This window comes from Pipistrellus kuhlii, unplaced genomic scaffold (assembly GCF_014108245.1).
Source record: "Pipistrellus kuhlii isolate mPipKuh1 unplaced genomic scaffold, mPipKuh1.p scaffold_m20_p_24, whole genome shotgun sequence".
Classification (NCBI taxonomy): domain Eukaryota; kingdom Metazoa; phylum Chordata; class Mammalia; order Chiroptera; family Vespertilionidae; genus Pipistrellus; species Pipistrellus kuhlii.
This window is the reverse complement of record NW_023425523.1, coordinates 8,678,886-8,691,319: the sequence shown is the minus strand read 5'-3', so window position 1 is coordinate 8,691,319 and position 12,434 is coordinate 8,678,886. Positions and strand designations below refer to the sequence as shown.

The 12,434-nt window shown below is 40.6% G+C and overlaps 1 protein-coding gene across 1 annotated transcript in view; it reads left to right on the top strand.

The window, feature by feature from the left end:
• Nucleotides 1-12,434, top strand: part of SPAG17 (sperm associated antigen 17) — a 126,373-nt gene that overhangs the window by 34,720 nt on the left and 79,219 nt on the right. Inside the window, exon 4 of the mRNA XM_045586966.1 lies at nucleotides 7,104-7,235. Within this exon, the coding sequence (XP_045442922.1) occupies nucleotides 7,104-7,235 (132 nt within the window). The remainder of the gene's footprint in view (nucleotides 1-7,103; nucleotides 7,236-12,434) is intronic.

The window sequence follows — 12,434 nt, the reverse complement described above, 5'->3', positions numbered from 1 at the left end:
TGACTTCAGACAGGTGAGAACATCGAGGGACTAAGGAAAAGATCTGATCTAGAAGAAGATTGTAAGGAAAAAGACTGCCAGGGTAAGAGTTCAGTGTTGCTCATCAATACACATCTAAAGCTAAAATATCTCTAACCTTTTTAGGTAACTAGAGGTCCGGTGCATGAAATTCATGCACTGGGGATTGAGGTGGGGATGGAGAGGTCCCTTAGCTCAGCCTGCATCCTCTCACAGTCTGGGAGCCCTCTGGGACATTTGGACATCCTTAGTGCTGCCACCACTGCCACTGTGCTTTCCAGCCGTGAGCCTGGCTTCTGGCTGAGCAGCACTACCCTGTGGGAGCTCACTGACCACCAGGGGGAAGCTCCTGCACTGAGCACCTGCCGCCTGGTGGTCAGTACTTATCATAGCGACCAGTTGTTCCGCCATTTGGTCAACTTCCATATTAGCCTGCAGGATTCTTTCATAGGTTATCACAATCAGCTCTATGTGCCTTTATGCATTTCTCTGGTATACAAAAAATTAACACACTTCTTAGTTAACAAGAGAAGCTTAGCTTTTTCCTTCTTTGGAAGAATAATCCCAACAAATGTGTCTCAAGTAGAAGCCTGTGCTTTTTGACATACGCATGTTAGATGCTCAAAATGCTCATCTCCCATGGGAAATCCATCACATTTCAAATTACACATGTCTGTTAAAACACAGATCTGTTCTACCTGCCCTGTATTTATTATTGTTGCTTCTGAAACTTCCTTACAGCCCCAAAGAGGTCTTAATCCCTGTCAAATGCTATTACGTTACCAACTTTTATGTAGTCTTGAAAGGGGCTGTTTATTTAGTTTCGGTGACTCCTTATTACTGCCAAATATTATTTCATTTCAGCACAGATGTAAGAGGTCCAATGACTGGAGTTATTTTACAGCCTTGACATTGTCGAGAGATGGATACCAGTTTAATTATGGACAGCTGAAAATGATCTAGGAGTCACCTGCTCGGGAAATTCATCATCATTACAAACTTCTCACCAAGCTGCAGCCTGAGCACTTGCATAACGTTCCATTGGCCTTAGGCAGACAGTATGATCTGTATGGAGCTTGTATCTTCAGCCACCTTTACATTTATGTACAGACAGCTGAACGTTGCTTGATTATTTTCTTTTCCTCTGCTTAAAGTGAGGAAACATGTTTCCGTCATTCCCATTCCCCCCCCCCCTCTTTTTGGTCTCCATTGCCTTCCCTCACTGCTACCTTCCCCTCCCAGCTGTTTTCCCAATTATGCCTTGTTAGAAATTATTCATTGCTTAGAGAATGTGAGTTGCATAGACTAGACATGTAAAGGATCAAGCAATGCAAATACTGCAATATAGTTGGCACTCAGTAAATGCAGAAGGAATGAAGGAGGGACGAGAGTGGAGGGAACAGAAGAGAAGGCTGTGAACTGCAGAACACTGCACTCAATTCCTCCATCTCAGTTCAGAAGATATTAAGAGCAAGCTGCCTCCTTCTCTACTCTTCCCATTTCACGGTGTGCCACCACAAAATACGTTCCTGCACTTCTCCTTTCTCTCTGCTTTCCCCAAGGGGTCCCAATTGTCCTCGTTTGAGTACAGAGAGTCTAAGTGAAAGGAGAAGCCATGGTCTCCCCAGCTGATAAAACATTCAGGTCACACCGTCTTATCTGTCCAGGTGCCCTTTGCTCCATTCCTTTTCTCTCTCCTCCATCTCTGTCTTGGGTGTGAGACTAGTAACAGAGCTCATTTCAGAGAGGGTTTACTGTGTGTATGTTACTCACCACCCAAGGTCTTTTTGTGTGTTGTTTCATTCCATTCTCAAGGCAGTCTTATGAGATCAGCAGCATTCGTGTTTTCTTTCTGTAGATCAGTGGTTCTCAACCAGGGATGATTCTGTCGCAGGGAACATTTGTCAATGTCTGGCGATAGCGTTGATGGTCAGAACTATAGAAGCCAGGGTTGCGCTAAACATCCTGAGATGCGCAGGATGACCTCCTACAAACAGAGAATGTCCTGTTCAAAATGTCAATGTGCTGCTGTTAAGAAACCTTGCCGTAGGTGGCAAAGCTGAGGTTGAAAGGGAGTAGCAATATGCCCAGGCTCCCAGAGACATTTTCGAGGGTTGGAACATAAACCAGCCTCACTTCTGTATGATGCTGTGCACAGGTAGCCATGGCTCCAGAGCCTCTTCACTGTCCCTGTACCACATGCGCTCAAGTTCCCAGCATGCATCCTCCCATATGAGGCACTTCCATGTCAGTGGTCCTCAGTCATTGGCAAATCTGGCCTTTTCCTCAAATGTGCATGATCAGGCTCATCTGATTCAGATTCTTCATTCTAAACATTGAAAATGTTGTAACACATATCAGGGCAACATAGTTCCTCTGTTGTTGTTTTTTTAATATTATGGGCAGATATAACATATAATAGCACAAATTAATAATGATGCTACCTGAATAACAGCCTTGAAAGATGGCACATAAAGTTACCCACTCTACTTTGGTGAATAAATTATACAGGTTTAATCTACCAGGTGTTTAAGGATAAACATAATACCTTGTGTTCTTTGAGGATAATTAGGGAGAAATGGTAAATAGCAGAATTTCTTTAAGGTACTGATCAAAAATGTTAGTAGTGTTCTTCTCTTATTATTAATTCTTCAATATCTACAAGGTCAGTTTTGATGCTGTTTTTAGATACTGAGTATCTTTTAATAATTATAACAAAGGCAGCTACACACATAAACACACATATTTTGTGCATAGATGTACACAGACACTTGAGCACATATGTGGGTATGTGTACATGTCACACATGTGTGTGTCAAAACACTTTTTGCTCAGCCCTGTGCTAGTATGGTCTGAGTTAAAGTTATGGATTCTGATCCTGTTTACTGAGGTGTTTCTGTGTCTAAACCAACCTAAGTCATGGGTCCTATGAATAATGGGTTAAATATGAACTCATATTTTGCACATTAATACAACTACTGTGAAAACACTATGGACACCCTCCACGGAGGACCCTGAAAACAGGTTATTTTAGGAGAACTGGTGGCTTTTTGGAGCTTCTGGAGAGAAAGTCTTCCTTCAGCCCATTGCTCTCCATCACCCCTCCCTTCTCTGCCCCACACACCTACATCTTTCCTCCTCCATCACCTCTTTCCCAAGACCTGTTCCACACAAGAGAACTGCAGATCCAAAGTCTTCACTCTTCCTCATAACTCACCTGGATTAAACATGCATCCCATATACATATACAAATACATACACATGCATGCACGCATATATGTTTATACGTATACACACTTGTACACATATACCCATTGGATTTCTAATCTGTGGGGCAATTTTAAGTATTTGTCCAGGCAGATGCTGTGCTTACTGCTAATTCGGGGAGGGGGCCACCGGGAGGGGGATGGAAGAAGGGAAAGGAGGGCACTAGTGTCTGTGGGTGGGCCTGACACCCAGGCAAGGAAAGAATTTGGCTCATTTGCTCTATTTTTGTTGGATTAGATCATTAGATAGTAAATATGGCCTCAGACTTTGAGCCAAGTAAGTAATAAAGAGGGAAATATTTTTATTTCTTAGTGTGCTCAAAATCATAAACTTTTTAAGAGGAAAAGGACATCTACCTCAAACTAGGATCTCCATTCAGTGCAGCCTCCACTGCACTCTCTGAGCTAAATTTTCTCCGACAGCCCTCTCTCCTGCTCTAGAACACCGCCGGGAGCCCAGCCTGCCTCCGCCCAGCCCTGCCAGGCCCCTCGGCCGGGCCTGAGTGGGTCCAGGAGACACATACAGGCCTCGCCTGGCAACAGTTCTTCTCCATTTTAATGAGCCTCATTTTCCCATACTTTTTTTTTTAAGTTTCTGACTCATACCAGGCTAATTTATTTGGTTTTTTGGTTTAATGAACACCAAGGTTTTTGGGTTTTTTTTTGTTGTTTTTTTAACCCACTTAGGATTGTTTTTCTGCCTGGATTTTTGTCCACAATTATTCCCCACTCCTGACAAGCTCACTGCTCCCATTTTCTCTTGTAGCCTACACCTTCCCAACACCTAAAGCCCTTGTCAGTTTGATTCCTAGTACACACACACACACACACACACACACACACACACACGTGCGCGCGGACAGTCAAACACATAGGTATACACATGACGATATACAAAGGAACACTGGTACGCACATATACATTGATGAGATCCTGAACAAGTGACCCTTACAATGCTGGAGGTTGAAGGTTTGATTATTTCAATTAATACAAGACAAAGGAGGGGAAGTCTTTCTGAAGTGTTATGTGAAAAGTGTATTTCCTCTTCAATTCTGTCTCTTCTGCAGTTCTTTTGTTTTCTTTCCTCAAAGACTTTTGCTTCAAAACAAAGGTCCTCTAAGGATTTGCTTTTCATCTGAGACTAAACTACTAGCTCCTGATTGGGTGTAATTGTGACTTATGGAGTGTGAGAAGAAAGAATTTTCAGTGGAAATTAATTTGCTTTTCTGACTCTCCTGGGATGACCTAAATACCATAAACATTTTCAGTCTCAAGTCTGGAAATCAGCAGAGACTTTCATTTTCATTCCTTAACCCAAGGATCCACATGCCATCTCTTTGGGGGGCAGGGAGCCCAGAGAGAAAAGACATGCGTGGGAATCACAGCTCCTCTGAATGTCCCTTGGGGAGGACAACATGCTCAGAGCCTGCCATTGCTGAAGGAGCCAGGGTGCCCAGGAGGTGCCCACCTTCCTCCGAGAGTGTCAGGGCATGGAATCTGCCCCCTCGGGGCTGCCCTGGGCTGTTCCAGCCAGAGGACATCCCCCTCCCCACCCCCCCATCCCTCCTCAGCGCTGCCTTGCACTACCATTTCCCTCACTCCATGCTCTTATGTTACAGGAACATGGTGCCCAGCTATTCCGGTGACACTCCTCATAACGAACCTCCCCATTTCACAGTAGGATGTCACTGTCATGTTGATGCCACACCAGGTTTTTGTTTCAAACGCAGCTCTCAACAGGCAGTTTTAGATGAACCAGAGAAAATCATGAACTTTTTAAGAGGAAAACTTGTGTAGCCAGCAAAATACTTTTCTGTGTGGATGTTTTGTTGTGCTCTGAGTACATTTAAACACAAAGTGGGATAACATTCATGGACTCCTGGAGACCTGGGGAGAGAAAGCAGCTCCAGAGACATCCCATCCATCACCATGACGCCAGGCAGGCTTCACCTACACCACCCCAGACATCGGTAAATATCCTGTTTTCACAGGTCATCAGGAAAAGAGACTCCACAGCGCTCCTGGGGAACCCATTCCAGCGCTGACTTCCCTTCAACAACGTTGTTATATTCGTATTGCAGGGAAATGCCCCCTATTCCACTGCTGTGAGCATCAGAAACCCAAATTTGTATATTTTAAACCAGATGTCACAGAGCGGCCTGATTGTCAGCACACTGTTTAGCTGGTACTGAAAATGTCATTTTAAACCGTGTACATGCACCCCCGGGCTGGCACCTAACTGGACAGCTCTGCTTTGACAGTCAACGTGTGACCGTCCATTCCCTGAGGACTCTCTTCCTCTTGAACGTGGTCCTGATCAGATGGGAGGCCCTGCAGGGGTGCCTTTGTTTTCCTGCTCCCAGAAACCTCAGCCATCGGGTCCCTTTCTCTAATTCGTGTTACCCGGAGAACTGCTGTGAAAAGCAGAGCTGTTTCACGGAGGTCGTCTGCCAGACAAAATCGCAAAGCTCTCTGACTCTGGGTTTGTTCCTTAGGTTTTTAGGAACTGCAATTTCAAGGAGGAAACCCTGGTATGCTCTCCAAGAGGTCCCGTTACATTTTGGCTTAAAATAATCCGCAGAGCCTTTGCCGTTAGAAGCAAAATAGCCATCTCCCTTTCTTTCAGCTGTTGCCCTTGGCAGAGCGGAAAGTCCTAAGGCCCCGGATTGGCCAGGAAAGCCCTAACGGAGAGCTGGTAGGAACCTCAGACAGGACGCAGGCCGATGAGTTGCAGTGCGCGCCGTCATTGTCTGGGCCGGAGGGTCTGAAATTGACACCATATGCGCCCGGAGGAGTAATTGCTCCGAGGGGGGAGAAAAGCAACATGTCAGAACATTTTAGTAACACCTAATTCATCCTGGGGTTATAAATAAATCGGATTCTTGCTTAAGAAACAAAAAGTCGAGAAAAAAAATACTTTGACTAGACTAACTCTGGTGACAGTGCTTCCGCTGGAGGTGAGCTTTATGAGGGAGACAGCGCGAGCGAAGAGAAACACGTAACAACTTTTTTACGGTTTATTTTACGCGATTTTATTTTTTTGCAGTAAATAAAGTGGTTATAGGGCTCCAAGGAAAAGGGCCCAGATGTTAGGGAGTTGTGTGACATTTAGGGGAAACAAGCTGTAAAATGTGGAGTCATAAAACAGGCTGTCAGTGCCACACATCTGGACAATACAGCTGTATGTTCCTAGTGCTGTCGTCACCCAAAGAAAACTCAATAACCTTATTTCACCCCAATTAGGCCGCATACCAACAGGATCAGCGTTAAATTGCCAGGGGGTGGGGGAGGAGGGCAGCATTCGCAGGGCGCCTCCATCAGTCATCTTTTTATCTTCCATTCCAATTTGGTCACTCAGAAATACATGACTGCTCACCTAGCCATCCCTATTATTATAAAACCCTGTTTCATTTATAACACACCAATAAGTCAACGTTTGACGGTTTGGACTCTTTGCTATGCCAGACAACGCACTTTCTGTAGCGTGAACCTGACCTATCCGGGACCCTGTTACGAGCTCTGCCTACCTTCCCTCTGCCCATTCTGGAGAGTTTGAGTCTAGCCGTACCGGGGGCAGCTCCCCCTGCCCTATTGGAAAAAGAAGTTAATTTTCAGACAACCCAGTTTAGCTGGAGGATAAATGCCCCTCTCTATGGCATTGATGCATTTTTCCCCCTGGGTTTTTTGGCCAGCCATGAGGCACTTTTGCAGTAAGGCAAATATTACAACACCAAAATGCCATTTCATCTTTTCGTCACTGACAGCTTGTGCCCTAGGCTATGAAATGCCACCTTTTCTAATAATTGTGTTTCTTCACAGGTGTTAGTGGCAGCAAAACTCATTATGGACAATGGAGAGAAACTAACCTTACCACTGATAGGGAAACTCTTGAAATATCAACTTCTCCAGATTAAACTTAAGGACCAACAGCGACGGGAAAATGAAAGGAAGGTACTGTACCCTGGTGGGTTTTCTAAAGATAGCAAGCATCAAGTGAAATAAGCCAGGTTTCCCCAGAGTCAGTCTCTCTCTCTCTCTCTCTCTCTCTCTCTCTCTCTCTCTCTCTCTCTCTCCTCTTCCTCTCACCCCTCTGTTAATACTTGCCAGAGGATGTTTTCCCATTGATTTTTAGAGAGCGTAGAAGGGAAGGGGAGAGACAGAGAGAGAGAAATGTCATTGTTGGTTGCCTCCCACCTGTGCCCTGACTAGGGAGGGGATTGAACCTGCAACTGAGATACGTGCCCTTGACTAGAATCAAACCCTTCAGTCTATGGGCCAATGCTCTGTCCACTGAGCAAAACCAGCTAGGGCCATGTGTCCTTTTCACAATCTGACCATTGTCACCTAGCACATTTAGCTGTTTATCTCAGCTTCTTAGAGAAAAGGCTACATAAGGCTCTATCAGAAATTGTATTTCCTCAAAGGCAAACCCATTAAAAATTATTATGTAGAAATATGACAGTATCCAGGGCCTGTGCCTGAGGTCATTTGTATGGCAATCTATTTATATCTAGTGACAAAGTTGGGGACTGAGGAGAGACAGAGAGTCAGGAGAAATAAATATAAAAAACTGAAAAGCCAACCAAGTCAGGGTCCTATCTAAACTTTACCACACGATAGTTGAGAAGAATATCTATTAAATAATTGGCCACATCTGTACCTTCATGATAACCTGAACATTTCAGCAGCAATCCATCACTTCTGTTTCCATATTATACTTCTCATTATTTCTTCACGTGTAGACTTTTCATTTAATTAGCCTTTGGAAGTCAATCTGTGTGTTTTCCAAAGATTCATCTTTTCATCTGAAAAGTATTTTAAAATACTTTTAGCGAAGTGATGCCAGGTTCAAATCCATTTGCTATTATCATTACTCAACATAAGAGATGTTTTCCTTATTTTTCAAATCATGCTGAAATATTTTGGGAAAGTCAGATGCTCCGATATGTACATATAAAACATGTGCCTGTGTGTATGTTTGAAATGGATTTACATGTTAAGTTGGTCCTTTATGTCCCTAAGAGGAAGAGGTAAAATCAGTTCATGTAAGAAGACAAAGTGACCATGTACCAATGATACATTCTTCACTTTGGCAAGATCCTCAAATCCAGGTTTTCTACTTGAATTGGTCTCTTGACAGGATAATTGTAGAACAAAATAATAATGCCGCCGTGTATTTGTAATCCTGGGCTTTATGTTTTTCAAAGAGATTTCCCATAGAGCATCTTATTTACATGGCACATATTGTCCTCAGGAAATTTCTACTCATATGTGCATAGGCAATGCTATAGTTTTCCACCTATTAAAGTATTTTCCATCACGTACAGGAGACTTATACCTTAAATACTCAGAGACGTTGAGACTTGGCAGAAGAAAAATTGGAAAATTTGAAACTATAGAAACATCTTTTCTTACCTTTTTAAATTCCAGTGTCACATGGGAATCTGAATTAGAAAAAATGGACTGTGAGTCCTGGAAAATTTCTGCACCTTCTGCTTGCTTTGTGCTTTTTTCACAGCACCTACAAATATACCTAACAGGCTAAAGAGTGTCAGTTTACTCACTGATTTGCCACCTACTTTAAGCTAGTAATTGTTTTTTTTTAATAGGAATAGGTTTTAGATTTAAGTTAACAGGTTTGCAGTAACAATAAATGGAGTATCCTGAAAGCTCAAGAAATGTTTTTAAAAGCTAGCCAGGGGCAGCAGTATAAAAATATTTCTGCACTGTTATTTTGCTCAGCATTTCTTTGAAATGTGAACTATAATGATATAGTTACAAAATTCTGAAGATATGGAGATAATCTTTATTTATTTGTTGAAAATTCAAAAGTCCTAAGGAATTTGGGGCTTGAATTTTAGATTTATTTATATGTTACATGTAAGTAATAGATGTTTAAGAGAACTCTGAGCAATTAAGAGCCAACAATTACACAATCTGATTTGATGTCTTCATTAGATCGGGTTCCCAAAATACCAGCCCCAAATCCTCGTGTTGCAACCATATGAGTAAGTGATGAAACCTGATTGGAATGGAATACTTTCCTTTACTCTTGGTAAAGGCAAGATGAAGGGGTTGTCTGAGAGATGATATAATCTACGTTCATTTCAACAATACTGCCCAACAGGTCCGTCGGAACAATTGAGGTTAATGTTTGTCAGCCAGGGAGTTTGGCCAAAAGCAAAATAAATATAAAGTATGTAAAACTGACACCATACTGTGGATTAGAAATTAAAAGACAAAAAAGAGAGCTTTGCACAATTTTCTTCTCTTTTCTAAACCCAGGGTAAAATTCTGAAATTCCTACAGGGGAGTGTGTTTTGACTTCAATGTGAAATCTATGTAGATGTTTTCTTTCAAATGCTAATTACAGTGCTTACGTGTGTACATTTTCTGAGAATTTTTTAAATGAAGGTTTAAAATATACCCAGAACAATAATTATAGAAAATATTAGGGGAAAGCTGTGGACAAAAATTAATATAATTCAGATCCTGTTCTTTTTCCCCAAAGAAACAAATATAATGTATCACTATATATTTGATCCTGTTTTATTAAATCTTTTCTTAAAAGTAAATGGTAAATAATATAGTTTCAATTTCCAGGTACAGTAAAAACTGATTTTTTTTAGATTCCACTAATTTTAATAATTTATAACACTTTAGTCTGGGCTCTGCTTAACATTGCATTGGCTTTGACTATGAAGGAAGTTTGCTGGCTAATAAGTAGTACAAAAAAAATAATACAAGAGAAGATAGTTCTTAGAAGAACAGTTTTGAAGCCTTTAGCACATGAATTTCTGAGAGGCAATCCTTGCCTCTAACTGCAAATAAATTGAATATATTTGAAGACTTTACCTATTTAGAAATAAACTTACTGATTACTTCCCAATTTGCATACCATGAAGGAAATATATATACTGTATTTCTTTAAATGTATTTTATCATTTCAGAACTTCTGAATAGGACTCTTTTACAGTTAATCTCAAACTATATTTTATTGTATCTTAAAATGTGAATAAGTGTGTTTTGCTTAGAAATGAATTTTCTCATCATATCATTATCTCAGCATTTATTCTGCATTTTTAGTTTTCATCAATCTGTTGTTAATTAACACACATTTATTGAAACAAACATTTAGAAAACAATGTAGTGTGCATATATATTTTTATAATGTTCTTTATAATTTTAAAATAAATTACTTGGTTTCCATTCTGAAACCTATTTTAATAATTTAGCCATTATCTGAATATTATAGCATCATTAACATTTTTACTTCTTTTTAATTCTAACTTTTCTGTTATATATTATTAACATTTATTTAAAGCCAAAATACTTCATTGTGACTCAAATTATATTAAGAATTTAACGGACAGAAAATATTTAATCATCAAAAATACATGAAAAATGGCTATAATACAAAAAAAAACCCAATTTAATTAGTCAAATTAAATCTAGTTTTCTGTGCCTTGGAGTTGAGTCAAGTTCAGAATATTTGAATAGTTTTGGGGAAAAAACAAATATTGGAATATATTCTAGTTGTGCTTTTAATTTGTGACTTCAAATAACCAGTCCATATTTTCTTGGATATTTTTAGCATCTTTTTTATATAGAAGCAGAACAGTTCTTTCTGGCCGATTACTTAGTACAAGTTGCCTTATTTCCTGAAGTACTAGGGTGAAGAGAAGAAAACACACACACACACACACACACACACACACACATATATATATATATATATATATATATATATATATATATATATATATATATGAAAGAACTATTGAGAATATTGGTAAACTTTTCTTAAGACAGCTCAAGATTAAAAGCACATGAATTTGATAAGATATGACGATAAAGCCCCAGACAGCCTGAGTCTGCTCGTAACAGCAGCAGAGAAATGGGTCACTTTAACACACATTTTCCAGCTGAAACCCTGAAGCACTGGAAACCAGCCAATGTAATGCCATTGTGTGTGTGTGTGTGTGTGTGTGTGTGTGTGTGTGTGCGTGCTTTAAAAGAAAGACCGTAGGAACATACCAGGAAATTACAGGCTGGTTAGTTTTGATTCAGTTGTGGTTAAAATCTTCAGAAACTATTTCAAGAAATCAAACAGAGGAAGAGCAGGAACTTGGGGCCGTGCGGACTCAGGAAAGGAGTAACTTGCCTCACGGGCTTGGTGGAATTCTTTAAGGCTGGTTATCGAAATGAGGATACTACCAACAAAATGTGGGATCTAAAGAACTGCAAAATCCAACAATTCACGGTAAATAACAAATGACTCACTGGCTGGCAAATCTGTAAAATAAAAGTGCTTTGCAAATTGGAATCCTTTAGTTAATAAAAAACATTTTATAGATTTCATGAAAAATGTGCAGAAACACACATGTTTAAAATTGAGCAGTATATTTTAAATACAAATAGCTTCAATTACAGCAGCTACTACCATTATTGACTGTCGAAACTATACTAAGCTCTTCACACAAGCTATATGATTTAAATTTTTTGTACGACTTTATGAAGTACAGAGTAGTAGTCCCAGTTTGCAGGTGGGGAAACTGAGGGTGTGAAAAGTTAGGTAACTTTCCCAAGGCTGAATAGCTGCTCAGAGGTGGAGCGAGAATTCTTATGCAAACCTGTCAGACTCTAAAGACCATGCTCTTACCACTGTACATACCCCTCCCCAGTGTGTCTCAATATTTATGCAAAATGGCTGTGTTGGCTCAAAACCAGTAGAGTGTCTGCCAGATATGTTTCCCTATAACAGCAAAGGCTCTGCTCAGTGATCTGCCAACAGCCAGCTGGTTGCACTAATTGCATGCATACAGCATCCCAAGGTCAAGTGCAGAGACACGTCATGGAAAGTAACTAAGCTCAGCAAAGATAAAGATTACTGAGCTACCTGACCACCAATTTCAAGGGAATCCTGACTTCATTTTCGGTCCTTTCCCCACCCAGAAATGACCTGGTCTTAACATTCCAAACATTCTCGCCCTTTTCTCTCTACCCTTCTGGATATTGAGATAGAACAGTGATGTTCATCTGGTGTGCCACAAGAATGTTTTATTTAAAACATGTAATACCTAACTGCGTAGTCAAGGGCACTGACCTCTTTTCCCTTAGATTGTCACATAAAATAATGACAACAGCCAA